The following is a 23,342-nucleotide window of genomic DNA, read 5'->3' as shown; positions in this document are numbered from 1 at the left end:
CGTGCCGCTCGTATTAACCACCTCCACTGGCACAGCGTCTGCCGCTTGCCGCATCTCGCCTTCTCCTCCTCTGGCGGGGCAGCGAGAGCGTCTCTGGCGGCTGCTCGCTTGAGCTCGCAAGCAGCAGGGAGTATCCCGAAAGCCGAGTGTTTTCCTTGGCAGCGGCTTTGCCGTGGGTCTGCGCCTGGATCACGGGATGCAGTTGCAGTAAAAGTTTGAGTGCTCTGTTTATTTGCCTGAAAAAGACCCCAGATTATTAGAAATCTGATGTGAATTTTGAGAGTTAAAAATGAATTTTTAGAGAAAATAATTTTTAATTCGGTTTGAATTTAGCTTTGAACTGTCTCAACGAAAATAACATGCATCAGCATGGATGGGATGAACTGCCTGCAGATGACGCTCGCTTCTCCCCAGGGGTTACAGAGAGCATAGGTGGGACTGCGGACTGGGCTGGGACACCTCTTACCAGCTCAGGCTGGGTGAGATGAATCCCAGCCTGATCTGCAGACAGGAGCACAGAGTTGGTCATGATTACAAGAGAAAAACAAAAGAAACACTGCCGCCTTGGCAGCAAATCACGCACCAGACTTGGTGTGTTTCACTCGACAGGCTTGGTGCATACCTCTCTCCCTTGAAATGAGAACAGGGGAATTGTACAAAGGAGATTTAAAAGTAAAACCTCTTATTCTCAATATAGCAAAGTAGTTTTTCACTAAAGGGGAAAGAAACCGCCAAAAAAACAAGCCCAAATGAGTCTTGCAGAGGAGGAGTGCAGCGTGCTGACCCTGAAGCTCTGCTTAGCTGATGATCTATGCCCGCAAGGACTATGACAGTGCACTAATTGTTGCAGTCTCTCTTCCTACAAAATCCTTTTTCCCCCATTCCAGCTGGAACTTCTTAGAAACAGGCTGTTTGTTTCCTTGGCTGGATTTAAATATTTGTATCTGCATCAAATCAGATAAGTCAGAAAGTTAAATTCCAAACTTCCCATGGAGCTGTCATTTTAATTTATCCTTAGAGCTGGGCTTGTGCTCTGCAACAGTAAATTAGAATCTCTGCAATTAAACACACTGTTGCACAAAGGAAATTAGGCTGAACGCAGCTGGAAGTTAATAATCCCTTTAAATGGTGATTCAGTTGTAGGCGGTGTAGGCTGTTGTGCTGTGGCTCTCAGCTGAGGGAGTTGTCCCTGTGGGTCACGGCAGCGGGGTGGGCTCCGGTCCCGCGCCGCAGAGCCTCTGACAAAGCGCGTTTGTTACGCGGGCCACCTCGCCCTTCGTTCTTTGCTTTCCTTCCTGCAAAACGTGAGTGAAAATGCCGGGGGCCTCCAGAAAGTTTCTAAGATGCGTGAAGTGACATGGAAAAAACCGCGGTGGGAAGAAAACGCTGTTTGCTTTGAGCGAGCAGAGCCCCGTCCCCTCGGCCGAGGCTGGCCAGCACCTGCTGCCGAAGCAGCGTCCGCGCTTCGCTTCTGCTGGATGAAGGTGCTGCTGGGGTGGCCAGGGAGCAGAAGACATCAGACGCAGTTCATAGCCAGGACGTCCATGCAGCTGGACGTTTTGATTTGATTCTCTTTGAAGGATTCCTTGGCCCCTAGGAAATGTTGTAATCATCTTAGTTGGAAGCTAATTGAAGCCCTTAAGCAAGACTGTTTTCTCTTCTGTGTTCTCAAACTGTGCCTGTCACTATGGTACCTGAACACCTTCCAGTTTCAGGGGTTATTTTCTATTGCATATTTAGTGTAAGATAACATCCAGGCGATTTGCTCACCAGGTGACATGGGGACAGCCACAATGAGACAGCTCGCGAGCACCGTGGCTGCAGTCTGGCAGATTTCAGATCGCACTGCAAGTCTTGCTTGTTTGCCAGTTTCCCCACTGCAACTAGAGTCTAATGCTGTCTAAATAATAACATGCTTACAAAATATTAGACAAATGCTGACTGAATAGTAACATGCTTACAAAATATTAGACAAAGCTGAGCTTCCCAGGGTGTGCAAACGGCAAAGAGTAAAATCCTTTGAAGACTGCAAGGCAGGGCACCGCTGTGATCCAAACTACTGCACGGGCTGCTCAGATATTGCAGAAGTATTGGGGAGGGGGTGGGAATGCTGTGATGATAGATGTTGGGCCCTAGTCTTACAGAGGAGTATTTGCTCTGTTTAAGAATGGACCTTGCTTACAAATTCATAGAAGTAATCTAATGGTCCTACTTGCTGCTTCTAGTGTTAGAGACAGAAAACAGCTGTGATGAATTTACAATTTATAATATGACCAATTTGTCATTTATTGCCTCAGGAAGGGTAGAATTTCTTTCTCCCCCAGGAGCTAGGGTTGGCACTGTACCCCACATCCCGCCGACGTGATGGGTATTGGAGCAAGGCCACTGACTGACACGAGCTGGAAACTTGCCTCTTGGGCCATGCCCGTAGTATTCCCAGGAATCACCCAGATGAATTTGTGGTGCAAACCAGTCTTCTGATTTTTGTGGTTGTGTGTGCTTAGAGAAATGTATAAAGGAGTGGCAAAGCCATTTACAAGTCACAAGACTGCTCGTGTTAACAGACTGCAGGCCTCTTGCTGTCACTTGAACTGTAGACCAGCTAGCCAGAGAAGTATTTTACCAAAGTAAAATAGTCTCCATCTTCATGATGGAAATCTTCTTCTTCCAAACCCAGCTGAGGCTGGGGACGTGCCAGGCTGCAGCTCCCTCCCCGCTCCTTGCAGTGAGTGGAAGCAGCACCTCACAGTTTCTGTGGTCTGATGCCTTTCTCAGGAGCTAAAAAAAAAATAAAAATGTTCATGCTAAAAAAAAAAAAAAAAAAAAAAAAAAAAAAAGGGTACGGGACTCAAAGTAATTGACATCTCTTTAGATTCCCAAGTAAATTACTGCATTGTTTGTTTTGAGGGAAGTGTGCCTAATTTCCTCATCTGATTACAAACGCGGGCTTTCTCAGCTGAACTGGCTTCACATGGCCGTACTGTGGCCTCAGCTGACCTGCTGACTAGGTCACCACTGCTCAGATCGATGTTATTTTCCTTTGTCATATGTAACTGCTTTAGATTGAAGTTAAAGTAAGGACAGAAGTTCATAGGTCTCTGATCATTGTCAGACGGAAAGAAAAATAGTAGTTCAGCAAACTCAAACCAGTAAGCATAAAGGGAGAAGTGATTATCCTAGGCAGGAGAATGGACTCTATCCCTTCCTAAACAAAAAACCATAATCCTGCAGTAGAGGACGTGTCAGCATCAGCCATTGTACTTTGATGCAGGAGGCTGGTTCAGTTTTTCACCATTAGCACGTTGGTTATTTCGACTTTCCTTGTGTCTTTTTCCTCCTTTGTCACGGCTGTTTGCAGCGTGTGCTCTTCTGCCACCTCTCCTGTCCATGTGGTATGTTCTCAACAGTCACCAACTAAGCTGAGAGCACAGGATGCTGTGTAAGACAAACAATAAATTACAAAGCTGATTCCTGACCTCCTGTCAGGAGTAGAAATCCATCGTGAACTGACTTACCTGTCCTCATCAGTAATGCTAATTGTTTATATGAGATGTTTAAATTGTTTATCCTCACTTAGTCTCTTTTGGCTTTTCAAACTGCCTGAAGCAACATGCTGTGCACCTAAAAATGATGCAGTTTCCCATCTATGCCAACAATAAACAACAGAATTGACTCCCTCAAGGGCAGAATGTATACAGAGTACCGTCCAAGGATGCCTTAAATAGTGCATGTAGAAAGTCCTTTGTGCTGTCCTTTTTAAGCTGATCTCATGGACATGTGAACAGACCAGATCCTGTTTTCACATTTGTTAAATTTTCCTGTTGATAACCACAGCATCTCTTCTTTTGGTTTGGTTTGGTTTTATTTATTGGTTGCTTCATCAGTGCCTGAGCAAAATAATTTATCCCTGTCTAGTGTAGAGGACCAGAACAAGACAGGTGGATTTTTAAAGTCCCATGGTAATGCTTAAGTTAGGGTTTAGGTGTTACATAGGTAAAGGAGAACACTACAAACATGCCGGATCCTGATGTAGGGAGATGCTGTACTGCAGACAATAACCCCACACATTTGACATTAGTATTTGGTGTTGTATAAAGAATAGAACTCATTTACATTCAAGCACTGTAGTGTCTGGATTATTGATCAAAATGCATAAGCCCAACTGTGATGCTGAATCCAATTAAGTTTCCCACCTTGAAAAGTATAGCTGTAACTTTTTTTTTTTTTTTTGTTCTGTGCCGGCTACTAGGTGAATATACTTATCTTCTATAAAACTTGCCTAGTAAGAACTGGGTCCTTAGTACTTCCAGTGCCTCCTTCATGTGAACAGCACTCACATGCCAAGCAGTGCTTCTTCATGTTGTTTACCTGACCTGATCAATTGATTCTATCTTGTCTAATTAGCCTGAATTTCATTGCCAATAATAAAGGCTTCCAGCAACAATAGGCTGTGGTCATGCAACATGGTGTCATCTGTAGACTTCAGAAAGTGAAGAGAAATAAGACCTTTGAAAAAACAGTGTTTAATAAAGTAAAGCAAGTTGGAACCTGCTTAAAAACATGAAACAGGTAAGAATTAGGACGTAGGGCTGATCTTCCACTGGAGCCAGTGGGAGTTGTTCATGCACAGCAAGTGCAGGGTCTAGTTCCTGCCCTTAATGGAGTTATTGGAGAATTTATTTTAGCTTCAGAGGCATGACATTGGGCTACATTGATATGGGAGGTGGGGTGCTCAACCTGAGAAGCCAGGAGATGCTCAGAGAGCTTCCAGTCCCTTGGCACTCAGCATGCCAATCTGAGCCAGCCAGCCAGAGTTTCCACTGTCAGGCATGTTTTAATAGCTTCCAGCATGTAGCCTGGGACTGTGCTTAGCATGCAGTAGCACTGACATTGTTTTCCCTTTGGACAACTTGCACAGTCATTGAGTAGAAGAAACGTGGGATTCCCATCTTGAATCAGAGAGTTTGGTACTCAAGCTGGCACATCCGCCAAAACTGATGTGGGCTCCCAGGCGGTTGTGGACGTCTGAAATTAAATCCTTTGCCACCCCTCCCCAGCTGCAGCATGATCTGCCTGAAGGGAGGCTCCGTCCAGAGAGCAGTCAGTGGATTTTTATTTGTAGGAGTGGCCACAAAATGTGTCATGCAAGAGAGTATTTACAAATGCCCAGAGTTTGAACCTTGTTGAGTGAGTGGAAGCTGTTTCTTAACCTTTGCCAAAAGGGATGGTGGTTTTTTTTTTTTTTTTAACAGTGTCTCGCTTGTGACTCATACACGAGAGTTTGGAAAGGGTAAACAGAATTATAAATCTTGTACATGTAGATTCTCTAACAATTAAAAAAACATCTATCATACTGCTGTCATTTAAGTAGTAGTTTAAAGAAGCACTCAAGGTTGTAAAAACCAAAACAACCTGTAAGTGAAGCATAGCACAGGGTTTCAAAATGATGGTTGTGTTGTAGCCTGTTTAGGTGCCATTGCTCGTGCTGGTTGTCATTTGCTGTCAGAGAGCAGGCACGGAAGAGAAGGGAGTGCATGTGATGTGATGAAAGCGGTGATAATTACAGCTTGATCGCACAGGCTTTATTTTATTTCTAATATTGCAGAGGTCACCTGCCTTTAAAACAAGGCAAAACCCCCAAACAAACCAAAAACCCCACTGACATCATAACCATTCAGTTTGGTTTGTGTTTTAGTTCTTCCCTGAGAGCCTGATAGGGAAGAGGTCAGAGGTCAGGGACCCCGTGGCACAAGTTACAAGGGTAGTTTGGATTCCTGTTCTTGTTAGCAGTAGCAAAGGTGTATGTTGATACTCTTTAAAATTACAATGAAGTAATTACTGATGGATTAAAATTACAAACAAATAGTTGCAAGAAAATAATAATCGTTGCATGTGTCTAAGTGCAGCAGACTTCAGCCCATGTTACACAGAGCTTTGCAGTTGTAGATGTCGGTAGCAGCCTTTGTCAACTATAAAATAATAAATGAGGGGGATTTTGAAACTGTCTGTCATACAGCAGCAGGAAGTTGGTATCAGCTTAATCTCCTGTTGTCGTGTCGATGTTACTCTGATGTGATAGAAATACTGATAAAGCATGCTTTGGAGGATATGGAAATATGGGTAAGATTTTTACAAGGCTTCCTGTCTCAGTTATTTATCAAAAATTAATAGTGACTCTGATCCTGCCTGTGCCTTGGACTTGCCCTGCCAATTCTTGTGGTTTTGTCTGAACACTTTTCTGTGTGCAGCTGTGACTTCTTTTTTGTGCCTTTCTCTTTGCTGTCACTGTGGGGAAGACAGGCGCAGACCATGGGAAGCTGGGTGACCTGGTGAAGCAGTGAAGCTGCTTCTGCACAGGATGATAACACGTGCATCAAATAAACAAGGCAGAAAAAATGGATTTTTTTTCCCCCAATTTCTTTTTCTTTTATCTGTCTTACTCATCTTTTACATCATTATGAGTTAAAATGTCAAGTTTACATTTAGAATGTCCCTTTCACTGTGGAGTTCTTACTGTTTTCTTAAATCCCTCTTGGTGACATACTGTTCCTTTGAGGACAGTCAGTATAGCACCCATGGGAGAAAATACAGTCCGCAGTCTGCTAATGAGGGTGTCAAGTAGGGAATGTTAGTCCTGTAATGCTGAGATACGTCTTGATCTGAATAACTAGGCTGCTCAGGTCATCCTGAGACAGCATTTAGGGAAAATTGTGTCTTTGAAAATTATGGCTCTGGTCGAAAGAGGAGGGTAGATGGCAGGTGACCTGTACAAAGTAGGTGCGAGTTGGGTGCCATCTGTTGGGCAGGTACCTGATTATTCACTATATTCGCGTTTTAGGAGAACAGCTCCCGGAGGGTGATTGTGCAGTTCCTGCGGCGTTAGAAAGAACAACTTTTATTTTGCTCCTCTTCCCAAAACGCTGAGATCTTTGAGACGAAAGTGTCTCTAAAAGAAGATTGATTTCATTCTGCAAACGTTCTGCAGTGATGTTAATGTTGCGCAGGTTGGGTGGGTTTGCAGAAAGCTGGTCGATGCTTTCTGTATTCTCTGCTCTTTCAGAGCAGTGTGTGTTGTGATTCAGAGCTCATCGTCCCCAGCAGCTGGCACCTTCCTATCACTTCATATTTAAGAACTTCATGGGACTTTACCTACTCTAAGGCAATCTCTCAGCCCAGTGGAGCAGAGGAGCTCAGCCTTGGGACCACCTTCGTGAGCAGCAGTGGGGGGTCTGAGTGCTGCTGGTGTGCGGGCACGGTGGGCACCGCAGCCACTGTGCCAGCCAGCGCTTGCAGCCCTCAACCCTTTAGCACGGAGATAAAGATTTTCACTCAAGTGCACGGCTTTGATTCATGGCCTTGCACAGGCGCTGGAGTTGGTTTGTATTTAACAACTGGGTTTTACATCCTCCCACTGCCGCCGTGGCCATAACAATGAGGGAGGGAGGTTAAGAGAAATCCTCTGGTGACCCAGATCTGCTCCGTGGGCCGTAGGTGGAGCCGTCGGGATGTGAGTAACTGGAGCTGCCCTCCTTCCAAGGATGGAGAAACAGGGAAGAGAGGTGGTGCGGGAGGATGGCATCCTTCTCTGAGTCACCAGGACCTCAGCCTCCCAGACCCGCTGCCGCGGCATGTGTGCGGTGGGGTGGTGGTCCTCTAATGCTGGGCAGGGTGGTTCTGTCAGAGCTCATGGTTGTTGGGACCACCATCACCTGCCAAAACCATGTTTTGGGAGGTGTGCTCTTTTCCCAGGGAAAGTCCTCGCCTACCTGCTCTCCTGGGCAGCTGCTCAAAGCCTGGGCAGCGTTATGTTCTGATGCACAGCTCGCTGGTACATCTTGCCTGTTGGCTGAGCCCGCATAGGGATACGAACAAAGGGAGCGCCGCACCCGGGACCCGTCCAAAACTCTGCTTTGTCTCCCACAGCGGCTGCTGTGAGATGCCTCCAAGAAAAATACAAGAATACTGCAGCAAGTAGATGTAGAGATAATATGTCTCCACATTAATCTCCTCCTCATCTGTAGCAGTAAGAGATCTGGCTGCAGCTCTAAAGCGTAACTGCTTGTTGCCCTCCAGAACTGCTGTCTGGACATCATCACGTAGGCTCAGGAAAGGCTTGCGAGGGTCCCGCATCCAGCACTTGTGTCATTAATAATAATTGCTCTTTGAAATGCAGCATGCTTTGTTTTTGCTTGCAGAAAATTATTACAGTTATACCAAAGATGTATTTCCCACACCAAACAAATTAAAATAAGTTGTTTGGAATACTTTTCTGAATAACAGACACCACAGTATTTTGGGGTCTTTGGGCATCTAGAATCCATTAGCATCACTAAAAATGTCTCACTTATTTCATGAATGACAGACTATTTAAAAAAAAAATAGAAAAATCAAAATGCACAACCAAACTTATCACCTAGTCATTGCAAATAATACTTCGGTTTTTTTAACATTGAATTTCTCTTAACCTTGAGAGTCATATCAAGGAATAAACCAGATCTACTAAACTGGTAGAAGCCAGCATGGTTTTGGTGATTGACCCTGGGCATGGCTATGCCTTTCCCTGGTTTGTGTTTGTACTCTGTGTTCTAGTCACTTGCTGCTTTTTTTTTTTTTTTAATTTATTCTTTGTCTTCCTGATTTGGATTCTTCCTACCCTCTACCCTAGTAACTGTACTTTCTCCAGGGAGGGTGCTTCAGGAGACTGGGTCCTCTTGGATCTGCAAGGCCAGTGCAGATAGCCATATTTCAGCTGTATTTTTGTTTCAGAGATTACAGCCCAATGTCTTTTTTTATCAGGAGTCTTCAGTGCTAACTGTGCAAATAATAAACGTAAATAACAAAGCATGTTCTCATTTTCCCATGAGTTCTCTGCTCCAGGCAGATTTCCCATTCTGTGAAGTATTTCTATCTAGATATTATCTCTTCCCTTGCAACTAGATTGAACAGTGGTGGGCGCACAAAAATGCGATGATGACAAGCCCCTGCCCAGCACGCTTCTCTCGTACTTGCAGAAAAGCCAGTGCAGCCTCTGCAGCAAACGACTGACTTGCTCGTTTCCTGAAGTCACCGTGCTTGCTGCGTGCGTGTGAGGGTGAAGTCACCTCCCAGAATACAACAGCGCTTTTTGGCTGCCTTCCTTGTCTGGGGGTTAAACACATGGAAGAGCTGGGTCACGAGGCTGCTGGCGAATGGCCCGTCGGGGTCGTTTGCGCCCCGGGGTTCACGCCACGCTGCAGATTGCCTCATCTGCTTTGAAGGATCTACGGGGCAGCGGCCGTGCCTGGGATCCGATCAGCCCGCTGCAGAGCGCTGGCGATTAGACTTACGAGTAGCGTGGGATGGTCTCAGTTTCACTTTGCAAGTTTTATTTTGGTTTTGGTGCTCGTGTGAAGTGTCAGCTTTGAGAGCTCAGGAGGCTGAAATCGGTGCACAGTGGCAGCCTGAAGTCCTTGTTCTGCTCCTCCCCTCCCTCGACGCACAAGCTGTCACTTCTCCCAACCCGCTGAGAACTGGTCATCGCCGGACCCCTCCCCACGTTTCCCCCAGTGCAACGTTAACATCTCGGGGCTTTGGGTCGAGCCCGTCGTGATTTTATATTGCGTCTGGGGAAAGGGAGACGGTAATCCCATACCGAGCAAAGGCTCTCGGGGGAAACCCACAGAGAAACGGCTGTAGTACACGCTGTCTGGGTGTAGCTGCAGGTGGGTGATTTTAGCGGGCGGCATGCGTGGGAGAGCCACGTCTGCCCGGGGAGAGCAGAGCGGCAGCGACGTCAGCCGCCGCGGTGGTACTGTTGTGCCGCGACCTGTGTTTTCCCATCGGTGGTACCAGGCTAGCGCATCCGGCACCGCTGCGGGATTTCATCTCCGAGAGCCAGCCGAATGAAGCAGTTTCCATGGAAACCATGGCTTTGGTTCCCGTGGCAACCAGCTGGGGTTTCACGCGAGCAGAAGGGAGAGGTACCACAGCTACCTCTGCTGATGCCCTGATCCTGCCCGGTGCCGCTTCCCACAGACCAAGGGGTCCCGTTGGCATCAGCAGGAGCTGGGGTCCCAGGGGTCCCGGAGGTCTGGGATGCAGGAGCAGGTCCTTTGCAGGCAGGCTCCAGTGGATGCCATGACCTTTGCTGGTGCAGGCAGCCGCTGCTGGTGCGCAGGCTCGGTGCGGAGGCTGGGGACGCCAGCCTGCTGCTGGTGGGGGAACCAGCGGCTCTTGGTTTTCCTGCTTTCTTGGGCTCTCCGTCATCACGGCAGCTTGGGTTGGGTTGGGGCAGGCGATTTCTCCAGATGCTGGGCTTTAAACAAATTGCTTGTCACACCTGAAGAACTTCATAGAAAATTTAGTGTGATTCAGAGTAGGAGTACCCAAAATTGATAAAACTAATGCAAAACCCCAAAGCACTACAGGTGAGTGTGGCACCTCTGCCAGCAGAGTCTTGGGGATTTGGGCTGTTTGGGGACTGCAGGCTCCTCAGCATCCCTGTGTCTTCTGATGTTTTCTGCTTGCAACGTTTGTGGAGACAGGCTGGTGGACTACTCCTGCTGTAGATCTGTTGTACCGTGGCAGTCCCTGCAAGGATAAGATCCTTTTCTTAGGACTTAGCTTTTTTTTGCATTTTATATAGGAATCAAAACTCCGTACAGCAGTAGAAAGCCTGACCGGCTGGGTTGGGTCTGTGCTGAATCGCGTGGAGGTCCTGCAGGTGAGGCAGCTCCTTGGTTTGCTGCAGTGGCTGCGATCCCAGTAGCAAAGAGTTAAAGAGTCTGGCTCAAAATTGCAAATCACTTTCATGATTGCTCATTGATGAGGAATTTTTAATCAGTGAATGCCATGTAATAGAGCACAACAGCTGAAATATGCTTTTGGAAGAGCTCGTAATTGAAAGTGTGTTTTAAAATTGCTAATATAATGTTTATAAGGGGAGCTTTTTAATAAGACCTTTTAAACCTCACTAATGCCAACTACAGGGCTAGCATTATTCTTGAGGCAAGCGCAGAGAAAGCATTGGAGGCATTATTTTCAATCTTGACATAAGAATAAGCAATTTAATTACAGCCGGCTATAAAATGGAAAATTCTTTACAGTGACAAATGACTGCTGCTGCGTAGAGACAACAGTAGTTTGTGTCTGGTTTGTTTACCAAATAATGGCAAGTGGGATGCACACAAGGACCAAATAGCAGCTCTGAAACAGTGAGAAGAATGGGCTCAAAGGAGTGAAATGTTACAACTGGTATTGCATCGGGTGTTTGCTGTCACTGCAGTTTGTGCTGGTCTTGCTTTAATAATCCATGTGGGTAAAGACTGCTTTGAAGCTGACAGCTACGTGTAAAGGAGGAAAATCAGATACTCAATGGGGAGCAAAAGCAAACCCACGTATGGATTTTAATTTGGTCACTGCTGTTTAAATAAAAGATGAAGGGACTCTTCATCACCGCCCTTGCTTCCTTGTCACTGTTTCCACCTGCATACGGGAGCAGCAGCGGCTGCGCACAGTGCAGATGGCGACTGCCCTGGAGAGGATTGCGGTCAGAGCCGGGTCCCGGGCCCTTGGTCCTCTGCAGTCATTGCCGAGCAAAGGACTTGCTCTCAGCTTCAAACTTTGCACGTTTTCTGCGGGACCACTCTTGCACTTTTTATTACACACACTCTGAAGTGTGTGGCTATGTGGTCAAAGCACCTTTTAAGTACAGCTTTCACAGAGTGGTTCTTGCAGGGATACTGATCCCTGCAGCAAACGATTACTGTGCATTTTATTTGGCCTCAGCTCCCTATTTTGCGCGTGGTTAGGAGTTAAACTGCGAGAACTGTAAATGTTTGGAGTGAAATGATCACCTCGTTTTCACCAGAGCCAGCAGCTGATTTGCAAAACTTCCCAACTGTCAAAAGCCATGGATGGATTCACATGAAAATAAGGAAATCCATGATTTCCTCCTGAGGTGGATCAGCTTCCCCCATATTAGGGTCAGGGTTTACTGGCGCTTTTAAGTGATGCTCTTGTGGAATTTTTTTAAGTGGATAGAAGTGAAAAATAAATCAATTTTGAAGTTGTAGCTTCTGTAGCTTTCTTACACTGCAGAGTAAAAGTTGCCTGGGCAACCAAGGCTTCTAATTTCTTAACATTAAAAAAAGAAATCCTACAATCATCACTGCACAAACATAAGGAGAAGGGTCTGTGCTGAAGTTTGTTGGTTGGAAAAGAGCAGTCTTGGGCGGGGGGGTGTGCGTCTGTTGAGCTGGTGGAAGCCATGCTGCCTTCTTTGGTACACGTGGGTTGTGCTCAAGTCAACTCTCACCGGCTTTGGCTTGTGAGAGCCCCGCTGCTTTGTACAGAACAGAGAACCAAAACTGCGGATGACTACACCTTGCCTTCCTCAGGGCTTTGCAGCTCCTAGCACCAGTCGGTCCTCGCCGCTGTCCAAGGAAGTGGGAAAACAGAAATGCAGATAACTTCAGCAGCTTTTCCACCATGAAGAAACAGGATCAGTACTTCATGAACCAGGTTAAGCGGAAGAGTTCGCACCAGGCAGCTGCAGGCATGATCCCGTCTCTGTGCTCCTTCTCTGGTTAAACAGAGATGCAGGGGGTGGCAGTGATGCTGGCTAGGTGCAGAAGAAGGAAGGGGCACTGGGTCTGCTCCGACCGGCTCTGTGAGGTCAGTGTCGGCTTCCCAAACCGCAGCATTGCGCTGCGTGCAGGGAGGGACCTGTGCACCGTGAGAGCCTGGGCAGTGGGAGCGCTTGGCCACACAGCAGGCTTTCCCTGAGCACTTTCCCTGGGTGTGCACGGGTCCTCATCCTCGCCAGGGACTAAGTCCATGACATAACATGAATCTAGGCTAAGCATAAAACTTGTAAAGCACATTAACTGCCTATCATGAGGAAACTCAGCTGGATTTTTTTTTTTTTTGTAATTGTTTCACATTCAGATAATTCAAAGTCAGATAAACTTGGAAATCACACAGATTTTCATGTCTCCTAGCATCTCCCAGCCCAAAGCTGCAGCAGATACAGAAGGGAGGCAGGCAGAAGGTTTTAACAACATTTGAAGTCTAGCTGCAAGGTCAGCACTGGAATAGGGACCTCCAAGCCTGGACGCAGAGATTGCCAACTGGGGGCTTCTGCTAGACCACCGCTGTCCTCAAGCCCGTATTGTCTCTGCAAGTGCTTGTCCTGTCACCCTGGGTGAAGGGACTGCTGTGATGAGAAAGGAGTCTGCTGGTGGTCCTGTGACGCCCGGGTGCTTGTTGAGCTGCTTGGTGTGTGGCAGAAATTTTTCATCAGTTGATTACAATAACGAGGTTGGGATGGTTTGGTTTTTTTAATACTGTAGTGTTTCAGATTCAGCTTAACCTTGGGAGGAGGGACTCCAGCTGCCTCGGTTATATCTGCTAGTACAAGAAACAGCAAAGGCGCATTTTGGTGAGCCCTCTTTCCTGCTAGCTGATTGCCTACTCCAACAGGCAAAGCCGTTTGGTTTGAACTCTCCTCAGGTTTTCTCACCTTTTGGTGCAACCAGCCTTAAAGTAGTGACTTCCCAGAGTCTGGGGGACTCCAGACCTGTCCCCTGCTGTGGGGACCATGTCCTGAGAGAAACAGCAAGACAGTCCGAAGGAAAATAGCATCTTCTGGGGAGGGAATTCAGGAACAAGGGTTTGAGTCTTCAGGCTTGGGTCAAACCTGGGGACGTGTATCCTTCAGGATCTTGGCAGGCAGCTTAATTGTCATCCCAGGTACCAGCACCTTATCAGAACCCTCTCCATTGCCAGCAGCAGGGGAAGTGGGTTGGATGGCGGTTACTGACCTGCAGCTGTCCAGACACGCATACCTCTGCCTTAATGAAATTTCAGACCTTGAAAGACAGGTGGTCGGGCATTTGTATGAGTTCCTTTTACTGAAATTTCAGTCTAAATCAGTTATTTTGTTGTATGTAGTTTCAGGGTCCCATCTTCCCATTTCAGCTCTAGCCTTGTGTGCCTATTCTGTTGGAAAATCCCAAAGGTTTGGGTTTGGTGAAGGAGTGTCTGTGTGGCTGCTTCTTATTTTAAAACAGCTGTGACTTTTTTTTTTTTTTTTTTTTTTTTGGTATTGCATAGGATCCATTGTGATACTGCCGCTGTTGTAAGAAATTCCTGTTTTAGAAGAAATGAACTGGAGACCAGAACATGTCTCTGAAGGTGTTTTCTGTTTGGGAGTAGGTAGGCGAGCAAAGTCAGAATGACTAAGGTTTGGCTGTTGCTGTGGTCTTTCTACCGAGTAGTGGGAAAACCTGGCACCTGACGTGGGCAGGGTGATTTGCAGAAAATAACCTGTTGGCAGGCAGATGCCAGATATCCATCTGTCCAAGGGGCTGCTGGCGATGCTGGTCAGAGGGGACACAGGGAGATGTGCATGCACCCTCTTCCATACTGGCTGCCAGTGAGAAGAGGTACAAAGCCAGGAGGGTCCCTACTCCCTGTCCCCTTTCCGGCAAGTTCCTGTGGCTGCTGCACAGAGGCTGGTGGGTCGGGGTCGGGTCCTTGGCCCCCGCAGGGCACACACACAGCTCCTGCAGAGCCCGGGAGGGGGCTGCACCCTGCAAGGCCAGTGCTGCAGGAGAGGGAGGAAGGCTCCGGTTAATCACACCAAGTTCATTATTGGGCCAAGTAGCAGCTCAGCCGGGAGATCTGTCTTTACCGAGCGAGCCACGCTGAACTGCATCCTAGAATAGTTTTTGAAAGATTACTGGTGCCAGCAGAGACTCCAGCCCATCTGCTCCTCCAGCCTCCCCAGCAGCTTCCCTTGGAGAGCACCCAGCCGGCCGGCACGCCGGCCAGGGGGGCCGTTTGCAGGAGCCCCGGGAGGAGCGTGTGGTCGGGGCGAGTGGCTGCCGGGAGCTGGCACCCCGTCAAGCTGTTTTCCATCACGGGGAGGGCTGGGGCTGCCGGCAACCCGGAGGGAGGCAGAGCCTGTGGGGCTGGGCTTGGAGCAGTGCCATGTCCCGAAGCCTGTGACGGAGGAGTGGAGCACCCGGAGAGCGACAGAGCGAGCTCCCTGGCCCTGCTCGCTGGGAGACTCATCCTGGTGCTTGCTAAGGGTTTGCCTGCCTTTTCAGTAATTAAAAGTTTGTAACTAATTACCAGCCATCCTCCCATACCTCATAGTTGTGGTTTCCCCTGGTGCTGGGAGTCTTCTCTCGCAGCAGGGAAGGAAGCCAAACGTGCTCGAATATGCTTGTGCTGTGCACGATACGGGTGCTGAGGCTGCACAGACTTCTTTCTTATTCTTCCTGGAAAGCTGTGTTACTGTATTCTGTCCTTTTGTGATCGTGCCCTGTGAGTAACTGCATGGAGAACGTGCTTGGAGAGAAATGCTGCAGAGAGGGCTGGGCTCGTGTGTGTATGCAGTGATTTTAGTCTCAGGCTTTCTCCTACTTGCTTCTTTGCTAATTAGAGAGTAAAGAGGAAGACATTCAGATGAGTTCTCTTCTTGCACATTTAAACCTGAGTACAGGAGCATGCACCTTCCTCGTTGCCTTAGCTTTGCCCTCTGTCCCACCTACATCCCTTCAGCTGCAAGGAAACCAAAGCACACGTGCAGCATTACTGTGTTTTCTGGGTCAGGCAGAGTGCTTCGGCTGCACTCAGTAGGATAACAGACGTTAAAACTAGCATACGGATTTTGGCTTCAGCCACGTACGAATCTAAACGCCGTCTCCAGGCTAGGAGTCAGTGCTGGTGCAGAGCTCGGGGTCCTGGGAGTCCCTGTCCCCACTTACCTGCTTTTCTGCACCGAAAGACCTTCCCTGCTGCGGACACTCTGCTGTCCCAGTTTTGTCCCTCTCGCTGCTGTAGGCTACAGGTCTGCTGGGGTTTCCCAGTATAAAACCTTGGTATTGAGCAGTTGGCATATCTGCTGCCTGCTTACTGTTTGAAAAGCAGAGAGAGGGACAGAACTGCCCCCTTGGCCTGAAAACTGTCCGTTTCGAGAGGCTTTTAGCTGAGTTAAAGCCAGCTGTGCCAGGAGGCAAAGCGTAAGCCTTGTTGAGAGGAGTTGTCTCCGTTTACACATCTGGAGTGATTGTGCTCTGCTAATACGCGTTGTTTGGCCATTTTAAAAATGCTTCCTTTTTTTGTTACATCAGGACAAAGGTACCTTTTTTTTCATTTTACTTTTCTGTAAGAAGGCAGGAGCTACCCTAGTCATTGTGTTGGCTTAGGCTAAATTAAAGGCCTGGCTGAACAGGCTTTGAAGTTATTCCTGGCTAACTTTTGAGATAAAAGACCAGCAGAGTCATTGAAATGCATGAGGTCAGGTTCTGATTGCAGTTGTCCTGGAGAACTTGAGAGAGAAATAAAGAGCACGTATTCAGAAGATCATGAGTCTGATCCTCTGCCGCTCTGCTAAGTGTAAGGTTTGCTTTTAAATTCAGTGCCTGCCAGCAGTGAGTGAAAAAGAGCATCCGTGCAGGCTCTGTGGAGGTCTGTATAGCTGGTATTTTCTGAAGTGTGTATGTGATTTAGATTCCCAATGGCAAAACTTAACTTTAGAAAACAGACAGGCTATACATGGTTTTTCAGATTTCACTTATTCTGTCTCTTTTATGCCTATAGTAAGTGCTGACTTGGGCTGGGGAACAGGCTCCCTGTCCTGTTACTGTTCAGTGCTATACTATTGGCTTAAAATCTCATAAACCAGTACCTTTTGTGAAGATCAGCTATTGTTTTTCCACTGCACTGCTCAATAATTAATCCCCATCAGACCTATGTGGTTTATATTTCCCATTAATAGTACTGGATAGTGTTTGGCATTTTTGTGTACCATGCTGACTGATGCAGCATCTCTTCCCTGCTGATGAACGTATCATATTTCCAGTGCTGAGTCGGTATTAGCAGAAGGGGAGAATATATACCATTCCTTGGCATTGACTTCAGGATTTCCCCCATGATGCAGGGTATTGTCTGCTCTTAGCCATCTCTTCTAGGTCAGGAGCTCTTGGTGTGTTGTATGTTGCTCGGAAGCTAATTGGTACTTGTGCTTTTTTTTTTTTCTTCTGACCATGTTAAAGTTCCCTTTCTCTCCATGATTTATATGCTGGTTACGGAAATGCACCGTGATTTTGTGTAGACCTACTTGGGCTTGTGCGCCCAAGGCTTGCCTTTTTTCCCCAACTACTGTCAGTTGGTTTAGTAAAAGATACTATCTCTTCCTATGCAGCTTGTCTTAGAAATACTTGAATATGTCTGTGGTTTTACCTTCCTGCATAAGAGCAGAGTTCTCTGCACAAGGTTTCTGTCTTCATGCAAGGATGTGGGGTGTTTTCTACCTTTCTCAAGCCATGGGCCAGCAGTCTGTTGCCATGCAGGACCACTGCTCTCTGTGTAGATGCTTCCTTTCCTTAGGGATGCTTGGGAATAGATGTATGTAGTAAAAACTCCATAGCCCCACTCTCCGAGTGGCTAACTGACCATGGTCTCATGTCCTCTTGCCTGGCGATCAGAGGGAACTGCATCCGTTTCCCTCCCTTGGCACCCTCCGACCAGTCTGCAATAAGCCCTAATCCTCTTCAAATATTTCATAAGGCAGGTGAAGTGAGGCTGATGTTGGGAACTGAGTACTGACCCCTGTCGCTCTAAACTGATGTTGAAGTGCAACAGGGAGCTCCTTTGGACTGAAAGAGAAGGGAGGAGTCCTGGTTTATGGTTGCTGCACCTCCAACAAATACCTGTGTGAGACCTCGGACAGTCTGCTTCATGGTCCACGAGCGCTCTGCATCCATGGGTCGTTTGTTGGTGTCCTTACAGAGGTTCTTTCTTGCCAGTGTCTGCACACACGTACCATTGGTGTCCAGTGTTTAGCTTAGGAAGTCATCAGGGTGGAAAGTGCTGTGCTGGGAGGGGTCTGGCTTCCATGTTATAGATGTGAGTCATAGTCATATTTCAGCGCTCCTGGTTCTTAATTTTTCGGTTCTGTTGGGAAGGTTAGAGTGGAAGAGGAAGAATGCAGGAAGAAGATTTCATTTTCTGTCTTTAGAGTGGCAGAAGTACTTTTTTTCAGAGAGAAAGCCTTACAGCTTTTCCTGAGGAGTTCTAGGCTTTAAACTTACCCTTGGAGTTGAAGGGACTCACACCTGACGTAGTTAAGCATTTCAGTTTTGGAGGCTCATCAGTTTTCTTTCAGAAGGCAGAAAGCAGTTGGCCAAAGTTAACCTTTTAGGTTTTCATGGTCAGCTCTCGTCCTTTCCCTTTCTGCCTGAGTTTGAAAGGCCTAACTATATCTGAACATGTTTTACACCAGCATAACTGGTAATAAAAAAAAAAGAGCTGTGAACATGGGAGCAACCAGGTTAGTGTAGATTATACTCGTCTTTGTTTTTCTTATATTTCTTTTTTCTTCCCTCTGCCTTTAGACTTTAAAGAGGAAGGAGAAAGAATATGAACATGAGATGGAGCGGCTGGCAAGAGAGAAGATTGCTACCCAGCAGCGACTGGCAGAATTGAAGAACGAGTTGAGCCAGTGGATGGACATCTTGGAGATAGACAGAATTATTCGACAGACAGTTCAGCCGGAGGATGACCAGGCATCTACCTCGACAGCATCAGGTGCCCATAATTTTTCTCTTCTTGTAATCATCGCTGTATGTCACTGACACAGTTACACAGTGGTGGTGGGGATCTTCATTTAGCACCATCAACGTTTCTTTGCATTCAGAATAAAGTAAAACATTTTCAAGTGGTTTGTAATCATTGATGTTGGCCTAATAATACACTGCCGCTTGTGTAAAGTAAACTGAAAATCGTGCATTAACGTTAGGTAGATACAAAGTGCATGTTTGCACAGTCTGCTGATATCTTACATGGAGATGCCTGCTTTCAAAACTTAGTTTTCCTCTTGCACAACTATGCATCCCTACTTTTTAGAACTGAGTGGCATATGAGCATCCTGATGTATTTGTGCATGGATGTGGGAGGGTATTCAGCCACGTAGAGAAGAAGGAATTGGTACAGGAAAGATCACCAGAGCATTTGAACAACTTAATGAGCCTTCACATTGTGTGAAAAGGATTCACAGTGAAGATGAAATGATACTAATGAATATCTGACATGCTGTTCCCAGTAAGAAGTTTTTGCGAGACAGGAGAGTGCATGCTTTTCTCCATACCAGTGATCTGCAGCAGGATGAATAGGCAGTGCATGGATGTACAGTGCTTTGCTTTCCAGAGATGAGGAGGCTGTAGCAGTCCGTAACCATTTGCAGCAGTTCCTTCAAATCCTGACAGCATTTGCTCTTGGCACTTCAGGCAGACGATACAGCGGGTTCCAGGAAGGGAAAACCTGAGTTTTCTGGTTCATTCAGGCTTGTATCAGGCTCATCACCTTTGAACATACTCGCAGACTCCCAGTGTAGGCTGACGGAAGTTGAGAGTAGGAGTGCTTTGTCAATAGGAGTGCCAGCCGTTCACCTCTCCAGCTGGCCTCTGCTGAAAATGATCGCTTCAAGCTACTACTAACCACAGAGCCTGCAAAAGGGAAGTGTGTTCCCTGGTTTTCCTGCTGCTTCTGTATCTTCTGAGATTTTTAATCTCTGCTGCATGGCTGGCTTTAGAGGAGGCAGTGCAAGGTGCCCTGCTTGTCTTCCTGATCTCCGCAGGGTCAGCATGTTTCTGCATTGCTTCATTAGTTCCTGGACTGGACAAGAGTCCGTTTTCCAGAACCAGACGAGGAACTTGCTGCCATGTTTCTCCATGGCTGTTTCCTTCCTGCTCTGGGAGTAGAAGGGCTGGTACCAATCAGTGGAACAACTGGACAGGAGGGGAAACCATGTTCCTCTTCCCAGAAGGAGCCCTCGTCAGCCCAGACGGAGTTCAGCCCACGCGCTCTCCGTCTGCTTCTGCTCACGTTGCTTCCCTTGCCTGCTGAGCAAGATCTCTCAGCCCCAAGCGAGACCTCTCAGCCTGTTGTGAGCAACCCTCTCTAGCCGGGGCTTCGAGCTAGTCTCGCCTTCCTGGCTCTGGGTCCTTGGCCCACAAGCAGGGAGGAGAGGGGTGTGCTGTGCTGTGCCGTGCTGCCTGCCCGTAGCTCAGTGACTCCTCCTGCTGTTGTCTCTTGTGCCTGTGCTGCCTTGTAGGGAGGCTGGTTGGTCCAGTTCGTGCTCTGCTGTCATTTTTTATGGGAGTTTCTTCCTTTCGTTTTTTCCAGAGGGTGAAGACAACATGGATGAAGACATGGAAGATGACAGGCCAGTGAACTCATTACCAAAACTAACCCAGCGCCAGCACCCAGAGCTCCTGAAAGCCGTCCCTTCAAACGCTGCTTCCCACCACCCAGCGGTTCTGCCTCAGCACCTGTCCATCCAGCAGAAACAAACCCCAGCCCACGCACAGCCTCCCATCCAGACGCAAGCACTGGTCCAGCCGCAGGCGATCGTCCCTGCACAGACTCATATCGTGGCGGCTTCAACAGTGCAATCGACTGTTATTGCCCACACCGCCACTACCCACGCTTCGGTCATTCAGACTGTCAACCACGTGATTCAGGGTCCACAGACCAAGCACATTGCTCACATTGCACCTTCCACGTCCAGCCCTGTGCAACTTACCACTGCTGCTCAGCCTATCGGCCACATCACTGTGCACCCAGCCACCATCAACCACATGGCCCACCTCGGCCAGCAGCTGCCCATCTACCCTCAGCCCGTGGCCGTCAGCCAGCCCGTGGTGAGCCATATTGCTCACACGATCTCGCACCAGCAAGTGAATGGAACCACAAACCTTGGCCAGCAAGCGGTGATGGCCAAGCCTGCTGTAGGAACCCAAGTTGTCCATCACCCGCAGTTAGTTGGGCAAACGGTCCTAAATCCGGTGACTATGGTAACCATGCCATCATTCCCAGTGAGCACACTGAAGCTGGCCTAGAGGGGATCGTCCGACGGCGAGGTCTTTGTTGGGAACCTTTCCTAAACTCCATACATTCCAACCACGTCCGACTCCACGGGAGGGAAGTGCAGAAAATGCCGAGTGGCGGGACACCGGGCTGGGCTGTCCTCAGCCGCCCAGTAACCAACCTGCCGCTGGCAGCGAGAGACGGGGCCTCTCTGCACTTGAATTTTGCTAATCCGAGAAAACTTCAAAGACAGTTGTTCATGGTGATTTTTTTTCCTTTTATGTGTAATCAGTGAAATATGGATATGATGTTCTTAAGACTTTAATTTTCCCCTTTTATGTGTTGCTTCTTTGTAGAATAAAAATTGCTGATCTCTTTATTGAGACATTGCGTAGAATGGGAAAAAAATCATAGAAGTCTATATTTATATATATGTGTGTATGTGTGTGTATATATATGTATATACATATATATATAAATATAACATTTGAAGAAGGCCTTTTGTAAGGTTGATTATTTTGCAGGATTATTAGACAAAATTCATTTTTGGAGGAAGAAGACAGAGTGTCCTCTCTAAACAAGAAACTTTAAGATAGATGGTTTGGTGGACCAGGGTACATATACAGTGACAAAAAAAGAAAGTTAAACCATGTTAAAGGTATTTCCCGTCAATATATTACATTTCAAAAAACCATCTAAAATCACTGTGACTTGTTATGGCATTTTAAGGAAATTCTCTGTCCTGTCTAATAAAAGGAAAAAGAATACACAACCAGACTTCATTTGTTGCAGTTTTATAAATGATTTTTATAGCTATGTCAAAAAAATGTTTTTTATTATTTTAATGGTTGACAATGTTTTGTTTGGATGGTTTTTTGGGGGTTTTATTTTTTGTTTTGGCTTGGTTTTGCTGATGCAATAATGGATTTTGCAGATCTCTGTGCATGGCACTCCCCCTTTCAGGATTCCTTGTGCCAGTCCCAAGCCCCCAGGATTCTTGGGTTCATTTTTGGTTTGCAGAGGCAGATGTTTTGTGCTGGCAACTTGCAATATGTTTATCTGGCCTGATAGAGCGGAACCTGGGACAAGAAGACCAACAGAAATTAAGTAGATTTGCTGCATGGGTTACTTTTCTTTGTTAGTTTGTTCCTGAACTGACCACGTTTTAGTGTGGGAGTCAGTGGATTAGAAAAGGGATAAATGTGGATGTGGTTATCTTCCGAAGTGCAAGCAGTTTTGACATCTTTTTTTCTTTGGGGGGAAAAAAATCTGCTCTTGTGTAGGATAATGGTATACTCCAGGAGATCAGTACATATAACTTGTGTCTTACAGACTACAGTGAGACGTGCACCAAAGAACAACCCCTCATCCTGAGTGACCCTCTTGTTCATCCTTTCTGGTGGTTAGGTCAGATCTCACTGAAGTCAATGGCAAACTCCCACGGAGTCATGAGAGGAGGGATATTGTTTGGCTCTGCGGGTACTTGCCCACCTGCCTGGGAGGTTTCTTAGGATGTGTTTCATTGCTGACTGAATATTCTGGTCCTTGCACCGTTTTGTGTGTAGTACTGCTATTAATGATCTCTTTTCTGTCTTCCTCTCTTTTTAAAAACAAATACTCCGTAGTCCTTAATGCAGGCAAAATTCCTGCTGTAGCCAGTGGACATTTTCCTTGGGGCAGGATGGGAGGATGGTCCCTGCTAGCATCTGACCAGGTACGCTTTGGAGGTGACACCCGTTCAGAGGAGGAGGTAAGGTGGGGCTGAGCAGTCACACCTTCAGTGTGCTGGCTGGCTACATCTAGTTTGGGGTCAAGATATTCCACAGGAAAACGTGATCCATAGTCTGCCCAAAACGCCTGTTGACTCCAGCAGGACTTCTGCCTGGTTGTGGACTGCTGTGAACAGTGGCAGAGGTTTAATTAAGAAAACTTGCCAGTTCCATACCATCCATCCTATGGCTGAAACTGTGCTGGAGGCAGGCGTAATTACAGCAAACGGAGATCAAGCGTGATCGTGCCTTCTGAGCAGACATGGCTGAGAATTGCATTAAATCTGTTCACAAAGCCCTGGGTTGCTCTGTAGTTAACGCTGCTTTTTTTTTTTTTTTTTTTTTTCCTTGCATCCTTGAGTCCAGGAAGCTCTTGCCAGTGTTGCTAGCACAGTTTCTACAGCAGAATGGACAAATCTTTAAGGATTCCTTATCCTTAAATAACATTTAAACAGATTGTTTGTTCTCACTTCTAGTGCACCATTAACACTGTGGGGTTAGCAGAATTGCCAGGGCTTTGTTGTCTCCTTGTACAGGTGGGTGCTTTCCCAAGGACGTTGTGTTTTGTGTGCCAGTATTTCAGAGATCAGCGTTAGATATCAGGACAGTTGCTCCTCATCAGAAACGCTTGAAAACTGAGTCTTTGCAACAGGGTCATCTCCCTTCTTACGAGGAACCGCGTGGCTTTGCCTTCTGTAGCTGCGTTAGGAGGGG

The 23,342-nt window shown here is 47.0% G+C and overlaps 1 protein-coding gene across 1 annotated transcript in view; it reads left to right on the top strand.

Moving 5' to 3' along the window:
• The window catches only part of MNT (MAX network transcriptional repressor), a 41,110-nt gene extending 19,462 nt beyond the window's left edge, over positions 1-21,648 (top strand). The window contains 2 exon segments of the mRNA XM_010573874.1: positions 18,387-18,579; positions 20,176-21,648. Of these exon segments, the coding sequence (XP_010572176.1) occupies positions 18,387-18,579; positions 20,176-20,891 (909 nt within the window). The 3' untranslated portion in view covers positions 20,892-21,648.
• Positions 21,649-23,342: the final 1,694 nt, after the last annotated feature.

Source organism: Haliaeetus leucocephalus, unplaced genomic scaffold, assembly GCF_000737465.1.
Source record: "Haliaeetus leucocephalus isolate CR32 unplaced genomic scaffold, Haliaeetus_leucocephalus-4.0 Scaffold395, whole genome shotgun sequence".
Lineage (NCBI taxonomy): Eukaryota > Metazoa > Chordata > Aves > Accipitriformes > Accipitridae > Haliaeetus > Haliaeetus leucocephalus.
The sequence above is the reverse complement of the archived record's forward strand: the minus strand, read 5'-3'. Positions and strand labels throughout refer to the sequence as shown.